Below are 20,438 nucleotides of genomic sequence, written 5' to 3'. Positions count from 1 at the left end.
GTCTGAGGGTGGATGCACATTGATCTCCGACAGTCTGTGGGTGGGTGTACATTGATCCCCGACAGTCTGGGGATGGGTGCACACTGATCCCGACAGTCTGGGGGTGGGTGCACATTGTTACCCGACAGTCAGGGAGTGGGTGCACATTGATCCAGACAGTCTGCGAGTGGGTGCACATTGATACAGACAGTCTGGGAGTGGGTATACATTGATCCAGACAGTTTGGGGGTGGGTGCATATTGATCTCCGACAGTCTGTGGGTGGGTGTACATTGATCCCCGACAGTCTGTGGGCGGGTGTACATTGATCCCCGACAGTCTGGGGGTGGGTGCACACTGATCCCGACAGTCTGGGGGTGGGTGCACATTGATCTAGACAGCCTGGGAGTGGGTGTACACTGATCCCGACAGTCTGGAGGTGGGTGCACATTGATCCAGACAATCTGGAGGTGGGTGCAAACTGATCCCCGACAGTCTGGGGTTGGGTGCAAACTGATCCCCGACAGTCTGGGGTTGGGTGCACATTGATCCCCGACAGTCTGGGGGTGGGTGCTCATTGATCCCGATAGACTGGGGGTGGGTGCACATTGATCCCCGACAGTCTGGGGGTGGGTGCAAACTGATCCCCGACAGTCTGGACATGGGTGCACATTGATCCAGACAGTCTGGGAGTGGGTGCACATTGATACAGACAGTCTGGGAGTGGGTATACATTGATCCAGATCGTCTGGGAGTGGGTGTACATTGATCCAGACAGTTTGAGAGTGGGTGTTCATTGATACAGACAGTCTGGGGGTGGGTGCACATTGATCCCCGACAGTCTGGGGGTGGGTGCATATTGATCTCTGACAGTCTGTGTGTGGGTGTACATTGATCCCCGACAGTCTGGGGGTGGGTGCACACTGATCCCGACAGTCTGGGGGTGGGTGCACATTGATCCAGACAGTCTGGGGGTGGGTGCACACTGATCCCGACAGTCTGGGGGTGGGTGCACATTGATCCAGACAGTCTGGGAGTGGGTGCACACTGATCCCGACAGTCTGGGTCTAGGTGCACATTGATCCAGACAGTCTGCGGGTGGGTGCACACTGATCCCGACAGTCTGGGGGTGGGTGCACATTGATCCAGACAGTCTGGGAGTGGGTGTACATTGATCCAGACAGTCTGGGAGTGGGTGTACATTGATCCAGACGGTCAGGGGGTGGGTGCACATTGATCCTGACAGATTGCGTTTGGGTGCCCATTGATCCCCGACAGTCTGGAGATGGGTGCACATTGATCCCGACAGTCTGGGGCTGGGTGCAAACTGACCTCTGACTGTCTGGGGGTGGGTGAACATTGATCCCCGACAGTCTGAGGGTGGGTGCACATTGATCTCCGACAGTCTGTGGGTGGGTGTACATTGATCGCCGACAGTCTGGGGGTGGGTGCACACTGATCCAGACAGTCTGGGAGTGGGTGCACATTGATACAGACAGTCTGGGAGCGGGTATACATTGATCCAGACAGTTTGGGGGTGGGTGCATATTGATCTCCGACAGTCTGTGGGTGGGTGTACATTGATCCCCGACAGTCTGGGGGTGGGTGCACACTGATCTCGACAGTCTGGGGGTGGGTGCACATTGATCTTGACAGCCTGGGAGTGGGTGTACACTGATCCCGACAGTCTGGGGGTGGGTGCACATTGATCCAGACAGTCTGGAGTTGGGTGCAAACTCATCCCCGACAGTCTGGGATTGGGTGCAAACTGATCCCCGACAGTCTGGGGTTGGGTGCACATTGATCCCCGACAGTCTGGGGGTGGGTGCTCATTGATCCCCGATAGACTGGGGGTGGGTGCACATTGATCCCCAACAGTCTGGGGGTGGGTGCAAACTGATCCCCGACAGTCTGGACGTGGGTGCACATTGATCTCTGACAGTCTGGGGGTGGGTGCACATTGATCCCGATAGTCTGGGGGTGGGTGCACATTGATCCCGACAGTCTGGGGCTGGGTGCACATTGATCCCCGACAGTCAGGGAGTGGGTGCACATTGATCCAGACAGTCTGGGAATGGGTGTACACTAATCCCGACAGTCTGGGGGTGGGTGCACACTGATCCCGACAGTCTGGGGGTGGCTGCACATATATCCAGACTGTCTGGCAGTGGGTGCTCACTGATCCCGACAGTCTGGGGGTGGGTTCACATTGATCCAGGCAGTCTGGGAGTGGGTGTACATTGATCCAGACTGTCTGGGAGTGGGTGTACATTGATCCAGACAGTCTGGGGGTGTATGCACACTGATCCTGACAATCTGGTGGTGGGTGTACATTGATCCCGACAGTCTGCAGGACGGTGCACATTGATCCCCAATAGTCTGGGGTGGGTGCACACACTGGCCCCGACTGTCTGGGGGTGGGTGCAAACTGATCTCGACAGCCTGGAGGTGGGTGTACATTGATCTCCGACAGTCTGGGGGTGGGTGCAAACTGATCCCGACAATCTGGAGGTGGGTGCACATTGATTCCCAACAGTCTGTGGGTGGATGCACACACTGAACCCAACAGTCTGGGGCTGGGTGCAAACTGACCCGCGACAGTCTGGAGGTGGGTGCTGACTGATCGTCAACAGTCTGTGTGTGTGTCAGGAACTAATGGAAGAATGTGAATATGTCTTGAAGATTCCCATTTTCAATTGTAGTTTTCTGGACATAGAAATAGATGCAGGATTTGGCCATGATGCCCCTTGAGGCTGCTCCCAACATTCACCAAGATCATGGCCGATCTTCTCCCTCAACTTCACTATTCCCTGATTTCCCATATCCCTTAATTCCCCCCCAAGCCCAAAAATCTAATAATTTCAGTCTTGAATGTACTCAACTGTGCATCCACAGCCCTGTGGAGTAGAGAATTTCAAAGTTTCCATAATCCTGAGTGAAGACATTTCTCTTCATTTCAGTCTTAAATAGTTGACCCTGTATCATAGAACATAGAACATAGAACAATACAGCGCAGTACAGGCCCTTCGGCCCACGATGTTGCACCGAAACAAAAGCCATCTAACCTACACTATACCATTATCATCCATATGTTTATCCAATAAACTTTTAAATGCCCTCAATGTTGGCGAGTTCACTCCTGTAGCAGGTAGGGCATTCCACGGCCTCACTACTCTTTGCGTAAAGAACCTACCTCTGACCTCTGTCCTATATCTATTACCCCTCAGTTTAAAGTTATGTCCCCTCGTGCCAGCCATTTCCATCCGCGGGAGAAGGCTCTCACTGTCCACCCTATCCAACCCCCTGATCATTTTGTATGCCTCTATTAAGTCTCCTCTTAACCTTCTTCTCTCCAACGAAAACAACCTCAAGTCCATCAGCCTTTCCTCATAAGACTTTCCCTCCATACCAGGCAACATCCTGGTAAATCTCCTCTGCACCCGCTCCAAAGCCTCCACGTCCTTCCTATAATGCGGTGACCAGAACTGTACGCAATACTCCAAATGCGGCCGTACCAGAGTTCTGTACAGCTGCAACATGACCTCCTGACTCCGGAACTCAATCCCTCTACCAATAAAGGCCAACACTCCATAGGCCTTCTTCACCACCCTATCAACCTGGGTGGCAACTTTCAGGGATCTATGTACATGGACACCTAGATCCCTCTGCTCATCCACACTTTCAAGAACTTTTCCATTAGCCAAATATTCCACATTCCTGTTATTCCTTCCAAAGTGAATCACCTCACACTTCTCTACATTAAACTCCATTTGCCACCTCTCAGCCCAGCTCTGCAGCTTATCTATATCCCTATGTAACCTGCTACTCCCTTCCACACTATCGACAACACCACCGACTTTAGTATCGTCTGCAAATTTACTCACCCACCCTTCTGCGCCTTCCTCTAGGTCATTGATAAAAATGACAAACAGCAACGGCCCCAGAACAGATCCTTGTGGTACTCCACTTGTGACTGAACTCCATTCTGAACATTTCCCATCAACCACCACCCTCTGTCTTCTTTCAGCTAGCCAATTTCTGATCCACATCTCTAAATCACCCTCAATCCCCAGCCTCCGTATTTTCTGCAATAGCCTACCGTGGGGAACCTTATCAAACGCTTTGCTGAAATCCATATACGCCACATCAACTGCTCTACCCTCGTCTACCTGTTCAGTCACCTTCTCAAAGAACTCGATAAGGTTTGTGAGGCATGACCTACCCTTCACAAAGCCATGCTGACTATCCCTGATCATATTACTCCTATCTAGATGATTATAAATCTTGTCTCTTATAATCCCCTCCAAAGCTTTACCCACTACAGACGTGAGGCTCACCGGTCTATAGTTGCCGGGGTTGTCTCTGCTCCCCTTTTTGAACAAAGGGACCACATTTGCTATCCTCCAGTCCTCTGGCACTATTCCTGTAGCCAATGATGACATAAAAATCAAAGCCAATGGTCCAGCAATCTCTTCCCTGGCCTCCCAGAGAATCCTAGGATAAATCCCATCAGGTCCCGGGGACTTATCTATTTTCAGCCTGTCCAGAATTGCCAACACCTCTTCCCTACGTATCTCAATGCCATCTAATCTATTTACCTGGAGCTCAGCATTCTCCTCCACAACATTATCTTTTTCCTGAATGAATACTGACGAAAAATATTCATTTAGTATCTCGCCTATCTCTTCAGACTCTACACACAACTTCCCATCCCTGTCCTTGACTGGTCCTACTCTTTCCCTAGTCATTCGCTTATTCCTGACATACCTATAGAAAGCTTTTGGGTTTTCCTTGATCCTTCCTGCCAAATACTTCTCATGTCCCCTCCTTGCTCGTCTTAGCTCTCTCTTTAGATCCTTCCTCGCTACCTTGTAACTATCCATCGCCTCAACTGAAACTTCACACCTCATCTTCACATAGGCCTCCTTCTTCCTCTTAACAAGAGATTCCACTTCTTTGGTAAACCACGGTTCCCTCGCTCGGCACCTTCCTCCCTGCCTGACCGGTACATACTTATCAAGAACACGCAGTAGCTGATCCTTGAACAAGCTCCACTTATCCAGTGTGTCCAACACTTGCAGCCTACTTCTCCACCTTATCCCCCCAAAGTCACGTCTAATGGCATCATAATTTCCCTTCCCCCAGCTATAACTCTTGCCCTGCGGTGTATACTTATCCCTTTCCATCCTTAACGTAAACGTCACCGAATTGTGGTCACTGTCCCCAAAGTGCTCACCTACCTCCAAATCCAACACCTGGCCTGGTTCATTACCCAAAACCAAATCCAATGTGGCCTCGCCTCTTGTTGGCCTGTCAACAAACTGTGTCAGGAAACCCTCCTGCACACACTGTACAAAAAACGACCCATCTAATGTACTCGAACTATATCTTTTCCAGTCAATATTTGGAAAGTTAAAGTCTCCCATAATAACTACCCTGTTACTTTCGCTCTTATCCAGGATCATCCTCGCCATCCTTTCCTCTACATCCCTGAGAGGCTTGCTCAGCATTTTCCTGAGAACTCATATGTAGTCAATTGGTCTGTTGTTCCTGTTTGCACTCTTCCTTCTTTATTTAATAGTGTTGTTACATTTGCGAACTTCCAATCCACTGAGGCTATTCTAAATTGAGTGAATTTTAGACAATCATGACCAGTGTATTCACAATCCCTGCAGCCCCCTCTTTTAGACCACTGTGGTGTAGGCTCTGTGGTGATATGCATCACTGTAAGTACACAAAGGATTAATGTACATACACTACACCTAGCTGGACACTAGAGGGAACATCAGAGACATGACACACAGACAGTCAACCAATAGGTCAGTAAGATAGGACACGACCAATGGGCAGTCACGATAAACATAGAGGTGACACTACCACAGGAGGGCATTACACCAACCCATATAAAAGGACACATATAAAAGGGCACATCACACATGCTCAGTCTCTTTCCAGTGGAGACACTCAGTGAATACAGACACAGGGTTGATTGAACATCATACCCACCACGTGGATTGTAACAGACTGGTTAGTCAGTCTGAGTAGCTATAGCAGAATTAACAGTAGCGTCAAATCCAAGTAGGAGAATTTTTAATAGTTTAATAAATGTGTTAAAGCTATCTCCAAGTCTGAACCTTCCTTTGTCAAAGTGCACATCAAGGAAGCAGCTTATGCTATGTCAAGAACATAACAAAACAGGCCCGGGGATTGGTCAGGTTTTAGTCCCATTGGTTTCTCTGATACTGCTTCTTGACTCATATTATCTTATTTTCATTAACCTCCTTGTTTCTCCCACTATTTTTGGCAGAGTTTTAGCGTCTTTCACGCTAACGACAGAAACAACATTTTTGTTTAATACCTCTGCTTCTTCCTTATTCCCCATTGTAATTTCTCCCATCTCAGCCTCTCCGCGACCAATTTTTGCTTCCTTCATTCTTTTTACACACTTGCAGAAGTGCTTACTATCGGTTTTAATATTTCTTACGAGTTCTACTTTTTCCTTTTTTTTTAAATCAATTCTTTAGATTGTCCTTTGTTGATTTCTAAAACTCACCTTAGGTTGCTACTATTCTTCACAACTTATAAGCCTCTTTTTGAATCTAATACTATCCATAACTTCTTTAGTAAGTCATGGATGGGTTGTTTTTCCTGTGGAGTATCTGCTTCTCAATGATATGTATTTTTGTTGAGAATTATTTCTTTAAATGTTTGCTCCTGCTTATCCACCACTATACCTTTTAATCAATTTCCCCAATCAGCCTTAACCAATGTGTCCCTGCTTTGCATCTTAATTGCTAGATACACACAGCTTTCTTTCATGTGTATTGGACGGGAAATAAGAACATCCATGTGGCAGTCTGAAAAATACATTTAAATGTTAATGGTCTCTTCAGCAGTCCCTCAGGATCGAGGATGACTTGCTTTCCACTCTGTTTCGATGGCTTCTGAAATGATTGATAATTCCAATGTGCAATCTGCTGACTTTGCCTTGGGACTGCTCAGTCCCATGCCTCCACGTCATCACTGCACATTCCCGACAAAGTCTCTCAATGTGTTCCGTGCCTTCCCAAGTAAACGTTCTCCATTTTGACAAGCCAGTGTGTCTCCCATGAGTTACCAGGTATGTTTGATCTTTGCCGGAATGCTATGAGGACATCCCAGAAGGGTTTCTTCTGTCCTCCTGGGAGTCTTCTGCTGTGATTGAATTCTGAGTAAAGTGGTTGCTTTGGGGGTCTGGTATTTGTCTTACGATCAACATGCCCCATACAGCGGATATGGTTTTAAGTGCCGCAATGCTGGACATGTTGGCTTGTGAGAGGATGCGGCTATTAGGCTGCCTTTCTTGCTACCCGGTTTGGAGGATTTTGTGAAGACATCACCTGTGGTACTTCTCCAATACCTGTTGCAGATCATCTGGGTGTCTGAGGTAGATAGGAGTACGGTAATCACTGCTGCTCAGTAAACCACAATATAAGTCTCAGGTTTGAGTACCTGGTCCTCAACCTTGCTTTTCCCCAATTGGCCGAAGGCTGATCTGGCACATTGGAGACAATAATGAATATTGTTGTCAAAGTCAGGCTTTGTCGAGAGGAGGCTCCCAAGAAACAGAAAATGGTCCACGTTTTCCAGCATTGAAGGTACAAAAATCTATGAAGCCACCACAGAAAATGTTTGTTTTCAACATTAAAATTGATATATCCTGACTCATTCCAAGTACTCCGCAATTAATACAAACCAAATCCAAAAAAGGAAAATAGCAAAGTAACATTGGATTTTCCCATAAATGACCTTAACATGCACTCTTCCATATTTAACACTGCACCACTTGGCTCACATAGTTACTCTACTCTTTCCAGGTTCAGTTCACAGAAACAGGCCGGCCGGGATTCTCCTAGCCTCCGTGCCGAAATGGCACTCGGCGCGGGGGCGGAGAATGGGCCTCAGACCCGCGTTCGGGTCCGACGCCGGGACGCGATTCTCCAGCAACTGGAGAATCGGCGGCAGTCGCGTGCGGTCGAAAGAGGCCCCCGTGGCGATTCTTCATGGTCGACCGGTCGAGATCCCGCCGGCGTGGTTCACGTATGGTTACACCCGGCGGGAGCTCGCGTCGCAGCTGCGGTGGCCGTCCTGGTGGGGGGGGCGGGGGGATCAGTCTCCAGGGGGGTCCTCCAGGATGGCCAGGCCCGCGATTGGGGGCCACCGATCGGCGGCCGCGCCCGAACTGGGGAGGGCCTACCTTCTTCCGGGCTGGTTCGCTGTGTGGCTCCGCCATGTTGCGCGGTGCCAGTGCGGAAGCGGCCGCTGCGCACATGCGCAGACCCGCAGCGAGCAGTGCAGGGCCGCGTACAGCAGCTGGAGCAGCGCGGAGCACTCAGGCGCAATGATGGCCCCCTGTGGGCTACAGAATCTTTGACCAAGAGGCCGTTGACGCCAGCGTGAAACACTCCAGTGTTTACTCCGGCATCAACACTTAGCTGCGTTTTTAAAGAATCCTGGCCTCCATCTTTTAATGTAGGTGCTCTCCTATGGCCCTCACTGTCCACACGGATACTCTTTTCCTCTCCCCACCAATTCATTTCCTTCACTTCCCACATTCAGACAGGCATTCTTCCCTTTCGGCCACTTTCTTCCTCATCTCCTCTCATTTAATGCTGGCACTCTTGTTCCTCTCCGGCCCAAAATATCACTCCCAGCTTCTTTCTCATTTGTGTCCAAAACCACCAATCCAAGCTTCTGCCCCCTTTCCTCTCCCATTCATTTGCTCGTTCCCCCTATTGTCGCACATTGCCACCTCATTCACTTCCCTCTATGTCCCCTTACAACAGCTCCTACCTGAGTCCAGTTGCTTTACATCAGACTCATTTTCTGTCACATGTTGCTTCTAGAACTAGGGTAGAGATTCTGAATATGATAGATATATAGAAAGACCTGCTATTTGCAGTATGCAGAAGCTAGTCAATTCCTGCCCGAGCATCAGGAAAGATTGAATCGAGCTATCCAGTTTGGCAATTTAAAAACATGTATTCATTGGAAGTGAGCATTGCTGGCTGGACCAGCATTTATTGCCTATCCCTAATTTAGGAGTGAACTGTGGATCTGGAGTCACATGCATGCCAGACCAGGTAAGGATGGCAGATTTTCTTTCCAAAAGGACATGAGTGAACTAGATTTTTTTTTTTACTACTATCATTAGACGTTTTTATACTGATTTGTATTGAATTCATATTTCACTGTCTGCCACGGTGGGATTCAAACCCGAGTCCACAGCCCTTACCCTAGGTCTTTGGATTACTAGACCATTGACAATATCATTACGACACCGCATCTCCCTGCCAACCAGACTTAGTTAGAAGCAGCAGCAGGGAAGAGGGCCTATTCTGTCCCAAATGTTGTTGACACTGGTCATAGTTTACACATAGAAGACTAGTAGAAGGTGTTTGTTTGATCAATTAATTATGGTCAAACTGAAGATTGATTCAAACCTTGGATCTCAGTTTTAAGGTCAAAAAAGGTCGGAAATATTTCACTCAGCTATCCATTATAGTTTGCCACTTGGTTCAGAGTGGCAGTAGGTCTGACATTTCAGGATCTTCTAGAACTGTTCTCACCTATTGCTAACTGGGGTAGCGTACAGCTCAGTCGCTCCGCAATCGGAATGAGATCCTTCAGTTTTGCCTGCTGTCTCCTTCCTTCTTCACTGATAATTTTATCCTTCAACCACTGGTAACACTGAAAACAGAGCACAATCTTAATATAACTATGATTTCATTGAATATTTTCAATAATTTGGATCACTTATATTATTAAAATAGTGGCTGCACATCAAAATCTATTGGTTGTGAAGCATTCCCAGACATCCTGAGAATATAATAAAGCATTTTATAAATGTGTTTTTATTTAGATGATTTAATCAGTCTGTATTCTTTGCAAATTGGACAAATATGTACCTGAACATCAATACACAACCATAGAGCACAGTTTAAGAGACCCTTCGCCAAGTTGCGTCTGCATCGGCCATCAAACCCCTATCTAATCAATCCTATTTTCCAGCACTTGGTCCATAGCCTTGTATGCTATGGCATTTCAAGTACTCCTCTGTTTCTCAAATCTTTTATGAATCTTGTAGGTATTTTAATGGTTCATGAAACGTCATGTATTTCTGATACCAATGTCCTACAGAACACATGTAATGTACATTATGTATGTTTTTTTTACAACTTTCTGTTTTTAAACTTGCCATTATACAGAACACAAACTATGTTCTCTGTAACATCATAATGTACATATAATGTACCATTTCCTCATATTCCATCAACAAATCATCACGACTCCTTTGACATATTTGTGCATTTACTTATTTTGTCATAAGTGCTGTTGTGCCTCTTCAACCTGATACTTGACACAAAAACACCTGTTGGCTACAGAGACTACAATGATATTTTATGGTGTTATCAGTGTAGCAGAAATCGGTGTTTGATGCTGAACAGTCTTCAATTAGGTGAAACTCCCATTCAGTGGGACAAGTGCCCCTGGCTAGCTGCAGCAGTTATCAGTGGCAGTATTAGCCACACAGCAGCCAATAGGACCATCAGGAATGGGGGTTTCTGGGATTGCTACTTATCATGAGCTGGAATCTTTCACGTTGAAGAGACAGAAGCTGATAGTAGCCTGCAGTGCCTGAACTAATCAAAAAGGACATTGTTCTTCATTACTAGACTAGCTGCAGAGAAGATAGAGACCCACCAAGGGAGTTACAATTGAAGAATAGAACTGTTGCTCTCAGTAGAATTGTGGTAAAGGGATTAAAGTCAAGTTGTCAGCAAATCAACCCTCTAATAGGAACTGAATCTGACTGAGATTATGGGAGCTGCATTACCGAACTGATCTGTTCCACAGCCCAGACGAAAGAGCACAAAGCTAATGAGCGGATGTAATTGAGAGCATCAACGGCTGTATCGAATTTAAATACAAAAATTCGAGGGAGGACTGGTGCTGGTACCCGTTCCTGTGCTGATTGCAACCTTTCATTGAATCGTGCCATGAGTATTGTGCCATATGATGGCTAATGAATGTTACCTTAATTTACAGTCGGACTAGTCCCCTGCACTTCTGTAGTGGTTAGAGGTTGCTGGCCAGTGATTTGGAAACCTCCCTTTACAAATATGTATAAATTCATATGGATTTGGAATGGGTAATGTGCAATCTTAGGGCTGAGTTAATATCATAAATTGCAAGAGGAAAGTTTGATATAAGATTGCACATTGCATTTCATATTCAATGAAGTCTCATTCAATAAAATGTAAGTTGTCATTAGTGCACTGTGAGTCACATTGCATCACAGCGCCGCAGTTTAATACAGTCGTGGGTTCCTGTTATCTAGGAACTTGTCAGTCACCTTTGCTGCTGATTTTCACAGTACAATAAATTCTGCTTACCAAGCGGCTGAGCATACTCATTGGCTGCAATTCTCCAGCCGCAATGCGCTTGAGCACAACCCGGCCAGAGAATCTTGGGAGAGCCCTCCAGTGGACCTGCTGACAGCCTCCGCGTCTCGCAGGCGTTGGAACTCCGCCCAAAATGAGCGTGACCAAATAACGCTCGCGGAAGTAGATCGTAAACCTTCTTTCGGCCTACCTGCCCGGGATCCATCAGCCTCCCTCGATTCTCCGGCCTCCCCAGGGAGGCTGTAGCCAGGCGCCGTTCAGTGCTAGTCCACACAAATGGCCCCTGGGTCATCTCCCGGGCCATCGGAAACCCTTGGGTGACCAGGGTCAGTGCAGGGTGGCTTCCTTGCCCTCCCCTGGATAGTGGGCACCTTAGCACTGCCCAAGTGGCACCTTGGCACTGTCACTCTGGCACTACCAAGATTCCTGAATGGCACTGCCAAGCCAGCAGAAGCATTGCCTGTGTGCCAGGGTGACAGTGCAAGGGTGGCCAGGTGCCAGGGCGATACTGCCAAGGGTCAGGGGTGAGGGGGGCCATGTCCATGAAAGGAAAGTGGATGGGAGGTTTGAAGAGTAGGAATGTGCTGGGCAGGTATGTAGGAGCCTCTGGGAGGTTGGAGGGGTGATGGGTGGGAGTTCTGGAAAAGGGTTGCTGTAAGGTGGTTTGGAGGTGGCCTGAAGAGGGGGGACCCCAGGAACCCCATAGCAGGGTCTTTTCAAATGAGGGTGTGGGGTAGTGCCCATGTGTGTGGGGGGTGACATCGCCCATGGTTGGGGGATGTGGGGGACCCACAAGCTCACTTTGAGATCGGGCATGCTTTAAAAATGGTAGCCCGATCTCGGAATTCAGCCCCCCAGTGCTGAACAAAGTTCTACATGTGGGCTAAACCGATGAGAAACTTCCCAGGGCCTAAAAAAGTAACCAAGTGTCATTGAACAATGGTGGGGAACTCGCCGGCTGAGCCGACAGGAAACTCCCTGAAAAAACCGCCACAAATTAACTTTGAAATTTTGGGGAGAATCATGCCCATTAAATTTTGCCATATTCTTTTAAAAAGCCTCAGTTTTGATCTTTGGTCTCTCCTGAATTAGTTAATCTCAGCTGCCAGTGTGATGGATGTGCAATAGATGATTGTCTTCCATGGGTCAAAGATGGCTGAGTAGGTAGATTCGGGATCTGCCGACTTTGCATTTGTTGTGACGTGGGATGGCACTTCCGGTGGCGACCATTAGCTGATTGGTTGTGCACAAGGTGGCTCCCGATTGGAGACTTGGTTTTTGGCCCTTTCTATCCTGTAAACGGGTGTTTTGATGGAAAATAGAATCAAGCAAATGAGGATGTGGAATGTCGGTGGGTTATAATACAAGGCTTAAATCGAACAAAGGCCCAGCTCAATATTCAGAGGACCTTCGTGGAACAGTGAAGGAAAATATGGCGGACCTCACCGTGTCATCACCGCCCTCTCAATTGCCAAGGGAGAAGTTAATGGAGTTGACTGCTGGTGAATTCAAGAAGCACAGGCAGGAGATGCGGGAGGATCTGTCCATGGTGACTGAGGTGTCAGTAGCTCCTCTTCGCGGAGCGATGGAAAGGATGGAGCAGCGACTGGATTGTCTTGTTAGAGGCAGAGATAACAATGCTGGCAGAGGCCCACAAAGTTTTGAAGGCCAGGGTGGACAACCAGAAGAATCGATCCAGGCGTCAAAACCAGAGGATTGTACCCGGTAAAACTATGAATCACGTTCAAGAGCAGAGATCACTATTTTAAGATGCCACAGGAGGTGAATGACTTTGAGAAAGAATGGTTTGGTGGAAAATTAATGGCGATGATGTATAGTTCTGGTGTTGTTGTTATTTGAATGTTTGGAGGTTTTACATGTTCATGTGTTGGTTCTTCACCATGGTTGATGTTGGGATTACTTTGAGTTCTGCGTTTTCTCGTAACAGGAGTTTGGGGTATTGGGCCCCGTTAAGGGGGGTGGGGAATGTGTTTGTTCTTCTCGGTTTGCACTAGTTCAGATGGGTGAATGGGGTTTGGGGGTAGTTTGGGTTGCTTGCGTTGTTTTTTTGGTTGTTTTCCAAGTGGGGGGAGTCACCATGCTAGTAAACGGAGTAGTGTGAGGGAGGGGAATGCAGTGGGTAGCTGGGGGAGGGCGGGATGCTGGTTAGGTTGAATGGTGGTGCGGAGAGGCAGCATTCCTAAGTTGGTTAGGTTTTCATTGTTTGGGGGGGGGTTTGGGAGTTTAGTAGATGGGTTGACTGTTTGAAGGTGAGAGAGGTGGTGGTTAGGACGTCTAGGGGCAGCGAAGGGTAGAGCACTGGTGACGCAGGTTTCTTTGTGGTTAAGTTTCAGAGAGGGCAATGATGGTGGCCATTTTGGGTGGACCCAAAACCGAGGCGGGCCTGGATTCAGCTGGATCTCCACAAAGTAGATATGGCGGATCTTAACAGAGGGGGGTGGGTTCAGAGACCTCCTGTCAGGATGATTGTATGGAACGTGAGGGGGTTAAATGTTCCATTCAAAAGATCCCGTGTGTTTGCGTATTTGAAGAACCTGAAAAACAAGGGGGTGGATCCTGGGGGACGATTTGTGATGGTGAGTGGAGTCTTGGCAGTAGGCTTAGTCAGCATTTACACTCCAAATTGGCGTGACACGGATTATTTTATTAAGATGATGTTGGAGACAGGGAAGGCTCCTTTAGAAGAAATAAAGGTTAAGTGGGAAGAAGAATCGGGCTTGGCGCTGGACGGAGGGGCCTGGAGTGAGATATTGTGTTGGGGTAAACTCCACTTCCACTTGGACCTGGCCGAGTCTGATGCAATTTAAAGTTGTCACGTGGAATGGCTGGTTGCGTAATCATCAATTCAGGTGATGGCGTATTCTCTTCGCCACTTTCGCTTTTCCTCTTCATTTTATTGTCGTTTGGTCTCAAAATGCTGGGATCCTTCCCCCGGACTCTGGATTGGTCCAAGGTCATGGTCTCCAAGCAGCTGATATCAATGTTGTGTTTCTTCATGTTGACTTTCAGCAGTTCCTTGAAACGCTTCTTCTGGACTCTTATGCGTCTGCATTGACTGAGCTGGGAGAAGACCACCTGCTTTGATAGCCTGATACCAGACATATGTGACCAACCCAACAAAGCTGTTGGCAAATGATCATAGCCTCGATTTTGGTGGTGTTTGCTTGTGATAGCACACTGATGTTAGTGCGTCTGTCCTGCCACTTAATATGTAGGATCTTCACAGGCAGAGTTGATGATATGACTCTAGTGCTTTCCGGTGCTTCCTATACATTGTCCACTTTCAACCACGTACCGTCTGGAAGGGATCATGACCTCATGGTAGACCAGCAGCTTAGTTTCAGTGTTGATATTGCATTCTTCAAACACTCGCTTCCTCAGGTAGCCCAAGGTCTGCATCAACAGATTTCAGCTAATGCTGGATTTCTCTGACAATGTCAGCCTGTGAGGCGATAATATTTGACTAATTTGAAGATGAATACACCCACCTTGATCACCTGTGTGAGGCCATTAAATTCCTTATGGCATTGCACCCAGGTCCTCAGAGCTACACTGTCTACCACAAAGGCTGTTGCTGCCATTGCCGTCTCAGAGTTGACTGGATGTTCTTGTGGATGGAAAACATCTCTGCTCCTCTTGCACCAGTGCTGAGTTTGTGAACCTCGAAGGTTGGACTCTCTTTGACCCCAGGCTCGCACCAACTTGATCACCTTGTGGAGGCCAGCAGCTGTTCAGCACCACGGGGTGGATGCTGAGCAGCACATTACTAATTAGCATGCAGCTTGAGGTTTGTCTGCTGCTTGTGTTGAAAGAAATGGAGATTAGTTGTGCATCCATTTTCAGGGCTGTCATATCTCCCCCCCCCATTGTCTCATGGACAGCAGGAAGAAATGGAAAAGAAACAGCGAGAAATAGGTTTTGAAGTGAAACAATAAATGAGTCACTCTTCTTTCAAGGTAGCTACATATCTTGGGGGTTTCCAGTGATGGGAGCTATATTTAACTCGTCATCATTATATTACTGTTTTGACACTAATTATTCATTCACTGAGCACTAAAGATTTTGAATAATTTGATTTGCATGATAAGTGAAATATTAACAGAATCACTGACTAATCTTTACAGCATCCTAAAACAAGAAAATAATTAGATGTGTTGCTGTTTCCTCAAACCCTGTATTATCTCCTTAACCTTCTGAGAGAAAGTTTTGCATAGATATATAATGCTACATTATAACACAACATCCCGTCATAAGAAGGTGAGCTGTTTATACGACCATGTAAAATTTGAAAATAGCGAAAACCATAACTGCTGCTACCTGGGAAATCCAGTGTCAGAGAAAATAAATAATGTAAGCAAAGCAAGGTAAAGGGGTCAGTTCCTATTTTGTTAAATAAGCCCGTTAAATCCAAGAGATTTATTCATTATTTGTTTTACCTTTAATGAAGCTCTTGAACTGTCAGGTACTCCAATATCGTACTTCCCACTGATGATTCCACAGGCAAGAGGAGACCAGGTCATTGCCCCAACTCCTACAAAAGCAAAGAGAACTTACAATGAAAAAACACCAAACAATACAGTACATTGGTAAAACTGAGAAACCAGGTTAAAAGAAAGCTGTTTTATGGAGTTGCTTCAATATGAATGATAATACACAAAAACTTGCTTGAATTAGCGAAAACATCCAAAGCATTGCTGTAAATGTGACCTCAAAAGGGAGACAGTTGTCAGACTGCACATCAGGGAACCAATATGCTAATTAAAGCCTGAAGGTTGCATAAACCATTAAGGTGAAGGTCTGTAGTTTGTTGGGAGTTTTAAATGTCTTACTGCTCTGAAAGAGTGTAAGGCTCTTTGTTAAAAACAGACAGAGATGTTGGTGGTGTCAAACTGGCTTTTAACATATTTGGATTCCAATGCTTCATTAATCTTCAATAATGTTTCATTCATCAGAATATTGATGTGGCTTTTAAAAATATTTGATACCTAAAGTCTTCTAACATATGTTACTCAGACTGATTAGTAAATTAGAGCAGGTTTCTTTGCAAATCAAGGATTATACAAGATGCACCTTGCCAGTCATTTTTGCAGTAGTTACAAATTCAGAAGTTATAGTTTTCAGCTTCACATGGTATTATTCTGTACTATTTGTCCAGTGTATGTGGACACTTTCATACAGGAAGGATGTGCATTCCTGGGCCCAAATTACATTAACCTTGTATGGCAAATATTGCACATTGATGATCATCAAGCCAGTTAACACCAAATTAACAGGACATAAATTAACTGTTTTGGTTTATTAGTATTTCTGCAAGTTACCTATTTTACATAATATTTGAATATTGTGATGAATGTGAGAAATCTTTCATTTGAAAGTTTGTATTTAGTATTTTTACTGTGATTGCAAAGGGAGAAAATCATTGATTTTTGGAGGGGCAATGTAACCTTTTGCAACAAGACACAAGAATGTGGTGTGTTTTTGGATTGCGGAATCTATAGTTAATGGGAGGGCCCAGGTTTAGCAGTTGTTTCTGGAACACCAAGCTGGGTGGACAGGGTTCAATTTAGTTCTAAAAAAATCTCTCTCTCCCAAAGACTGTTTCAAGATAAGCAAGTAAAACCCGATTGTTAACATTATTCACCAGTGGTATTTCAATAAATTTGGGTTTGCTAATTGGAATATATACAATTCACAGAGGCAGGGTTAGAAAACAAGTAAAATGTTACTGTTAAATGTAAACTATTCCTTTGTTGCCATTGTGTTTAACTCTGTGTTTAAATGAAAGTATGCTCTAACATAAAAGCTGTCTGCTGGTCAGTGTTATCACTCCTGTTGTGCAGTGGCATTTCATCACAATATTCCAAAGTAAAAAGTAGGATTTTAGTTTGGGGTCTTGAGAAAATTGGGGTTTTGGTCCAGACCCATAACAATAGCCCTGGTTTTTCAAGATTGGAGTATCTGGCAGCATGCCTTGTTGGCTAGAATGTGTCCAACATTTAGGTTTGAAAATAATTTTGCCCACCAAGTTGCCAGAAATGTGACTGTGCTGCTGGCACGGTGACTCAGTGGTTAGCACTGCTGCCTCACAGCTCCAGGGACCTGGGTTCAATTTCAGCCTCGGGTGACTGTGGCGTTTTCACTTCCTCCCAATGCCTGCGTGGGTTTCCTCCTGGTGCTCCGGTTTCCTTCCACAGTCCAAAGATGTGCAGGTTAGGTAGATTGGCCATGCTAAATTGCCCCTAAAGGATAAGTGGTGTTACTGGGTTACGGGGATAGGGTGGAGGCATGGGCTTAAAATAGGGTGCTCTTTCCCAGGGCCGGTATAGAATCAACGGGCTGAATGGCCTCATTCTGCACTGTAAATTCTATGATGATGGCGTAGTGAGAGTGAGCAGCAAGGCATCTGGGACCTAGTTCAACAACAGAACAGAGTTTTCCATAATCGTGAAAAGGATTCAGAAATGCACTTTGAAAGACGGTGAATTAGAGTAATGAATTCAATGTCAGACCTATATGAGGAAAGTAGAAAGACTGTATTAAGAGAGAGAAAAAAGAAATCGACAGGAAAAGTAAGATTTTGTTTTCCAATGTTAATATTTCTAATAATAATTCACTACCTAATAGAATGAGTCTCCACACTTTCAAATATTCACTTTCTGGGCACAAGATGTTGATTCCTTATCCTTTCTCAGGAGACAACGCAAACCACCACTGACAAAACTGCCAAGAAAATGGCTCAGAATGAAGCATCAGCAGATAACGAGAAAGGATCTTTCTTCAGACTGAACAAACATGAATGGATGAGTAGATGAAAAGACTACTTACTCTGTTAATTACTGGACTTAACTTTCCAGGACAATTCAACAACTTCATGAAAATTACAGGGGCATTAAGGACGAGCCACTGTTTTCACAAACTTAATAGCAGAGCACTGTAAATTGGGCAGCAACTTGCAGCCTTTCACAATTTATAGGATTTTTTTCCCGTTGCCACCAATTGCTAGCTGATTTCCGCATTAATAATAGCGAATGACATTCAGACACCATTATTTTTCACTTCTTTCTAGGCCAGCATTTAAGTGCTGTTGAATGTTGTGATCATGAGAATTATAAACAATTGTTAGGTCATGGCTTTATTATTCAATTTCTTAGATGTTTTGGCAAGAAAGGCTTCCTTTATGTTCTCAGTTACTTGTGTTTATCCTAATAGGAGTCTGATAGCATAAAACTGGAACTTGACTGGAAAAGATATAGTTCGAGTACATTAGATGGGTCGTTTTTTGTACAGTGTGTGCAGGAGGGTTTCCTGACACAGTTTGTTGACAGGCCAACAAGAGGCAAGGCCACATTGGATTTGGTTTTGGGTAATGAACCAGGCCAGGTGTTGGATTTGGAGGTAGGTGAGCACTTTGGGGACAGTGACCACAATTCGGTGACGTTTACGTTAAGGATGGAAAGGGATAAGTATACACCGCAGGGCAAGAGTTATACCTGGGGGAAGGGAAATTATGATGCCATTAGACGTGACTTGGGGGGGATAAGGTGGAGAAGTACGCTGCAAGTGTTGGACACACTGGATAAGTGGAGCTTGTTCAAGGATCAGCTACTGCGTGTTCTTGATAAGTATGTACCGGTCAGGCAGGGAGGAAGGTGCCGAGCGAGGGAACCGTGGTTTACCAAAGAAGTGGAATCTCTTGTTAAGAGGAAGAAGGAGGCCTATGTGAAGATGAGGTGTGAAGTTTCAGTTGGGGCGATGGATAGTTACAAGGTAGCGAGGAAGGATCTAAAGAGAGAGCTAAGACGAGCAAGGAGGGGACATGAGAAGTATTTGGCAGGAAGGATCAAGGAAAACCCAAAAGCTTTCTATAGGTATGTCAGGAATAAGCGAATGACTAGGGAAAGAGTAGGACCAGTCAAGGACAGGGATGGGAAGTTGTGTGTAGAGTCTGAAGAGATAGGCGAGATACTAAATGAATATTTTTCGTCAGTATTCACTCAGGAAAAAGACAATGTTGTGGAGGAGAATGCTGAGCTCCAGGTAAATAGATTAGATGGCATTGAGGTACGTAGGGAAGAGGTGTTGGCAATTCTGGACAGGCTGAAAATAGATAAGTCCCCGGGACCTGATGGGATTTATCCTAGGATTCTCTGGGAGGCCAGGGAAGAGATTGCTGGACCATTGGCTTTGATTTTTATGTCATCATTGGCTACAGGAATAGTGCCAGAGGACTGGAGGATAGCAAATGTGGTCCCTTTGTTCAAAAAGGGGAGCAGAGACAACCCCGGCAACTATAGACCGGTGAGCCTCACGTCTGTAGTGGGTAAAGTCTTGGAGGGGATTATAAGAGACAAGATTTATAATCATCTAGATAGGAATAATATGATCAGGGATAGTCAGCATGGCTTTGTGAAGGGTAGGTCATGCCTCACAAACCTTATCGAGTTCTTTGAGAAGGTGACTGAACAGGTAGACGAGGGTAGAGCAGTTGATGTGGTGTATATGGATTTCAGCAAAGCGTTTGATAAGGTTCCCCACGGTAGGCTATTGCAGAAAATACGGAGGCTGGGGATTGAGGGTGATTTAGAGATGTGGATCAGAAATTGGCTAGCTGAAAGAAGACAGAGGGTAGTGGTTGATGGGAAATGTTCAGAATGGAGTTCAGTCACAAGTGGAGTACCACAAGGATCTGTTCTGGGGCCGTTGCTGTTTGTCATTTTTATCAATGACCTAGAGGAAGGCGCAGAAGGGTGGGTGAGTAAATTTGCAGACGATACTAAAGTCGGTGGTGTTGTCGATAGTGTGGAAGGATGTAGCAGGTTACAGAGGGATATAGATAAGCTGCAGAGCTGGGCTGAGAGGTGGCAAATGGAGTTTAATGTAGAGAAGTGTGAGGTGATTCACTTTGGAAGGAATAACAGGAATGTGGAATATTTGGCTAATGGAAAAGTTCTTGAAAGTGTGGATGAGCAGAGGGATCTAGGTGTCCATGTACATA

General features: G+C 45.9%; 1 protein-coding gene across 2 annotated transcripts in view; it reads right to left on the bottom strand.

Moving 5' to 3' along the window:
* Window positions 1-20,438, bottom strand: part of kcnab1a (potassium voltage-gated channel subfamily A regulatory beta subunit 1a) — a 416,725-nt gene that overhangs the window by 72,448 nt on the left and 323,839 nt on the right. For both annotated transcript variants that reach the window (XM_072474409.1, XM_072474410.1), the window contains exons 11-12: window positions 15,880-15,974; window positions 9,587-9,707 (exon numbers count right to left, since the gene is read on the bottom strand). In XM_072474409.1, the coding sequence (XP_072330510.1) occupies window positions 9,587-9,707; window positions 15,880-15,974 (216 nt within the window). The remainder of the gene's footprint in view (window positions 1-9,586; window positions 9,708-15,879; window positions 15,975-20,438) is intronic.

This window comes from Scyliorhinus torazame, chromosome 14, assembly GCF_047496885.1.
Source record: "Scyliorhinus torazame isolate Kashiwa2021f chromosome 14, sScyTor2.1, whole genome shotgun sequence".
Taxonomy (NCBI): Eukaryota; Metazoa; Chordata; class Chondrichthyes; order Carcharhiniformes; family Scyliorhinidae; genus Scyliorhinus; species Scyliorhinus torazame.
Note: the sequence above shows the minus strand (reverse complement) of the source record. Positions and strands in the feature narration are given on the sequence as shown.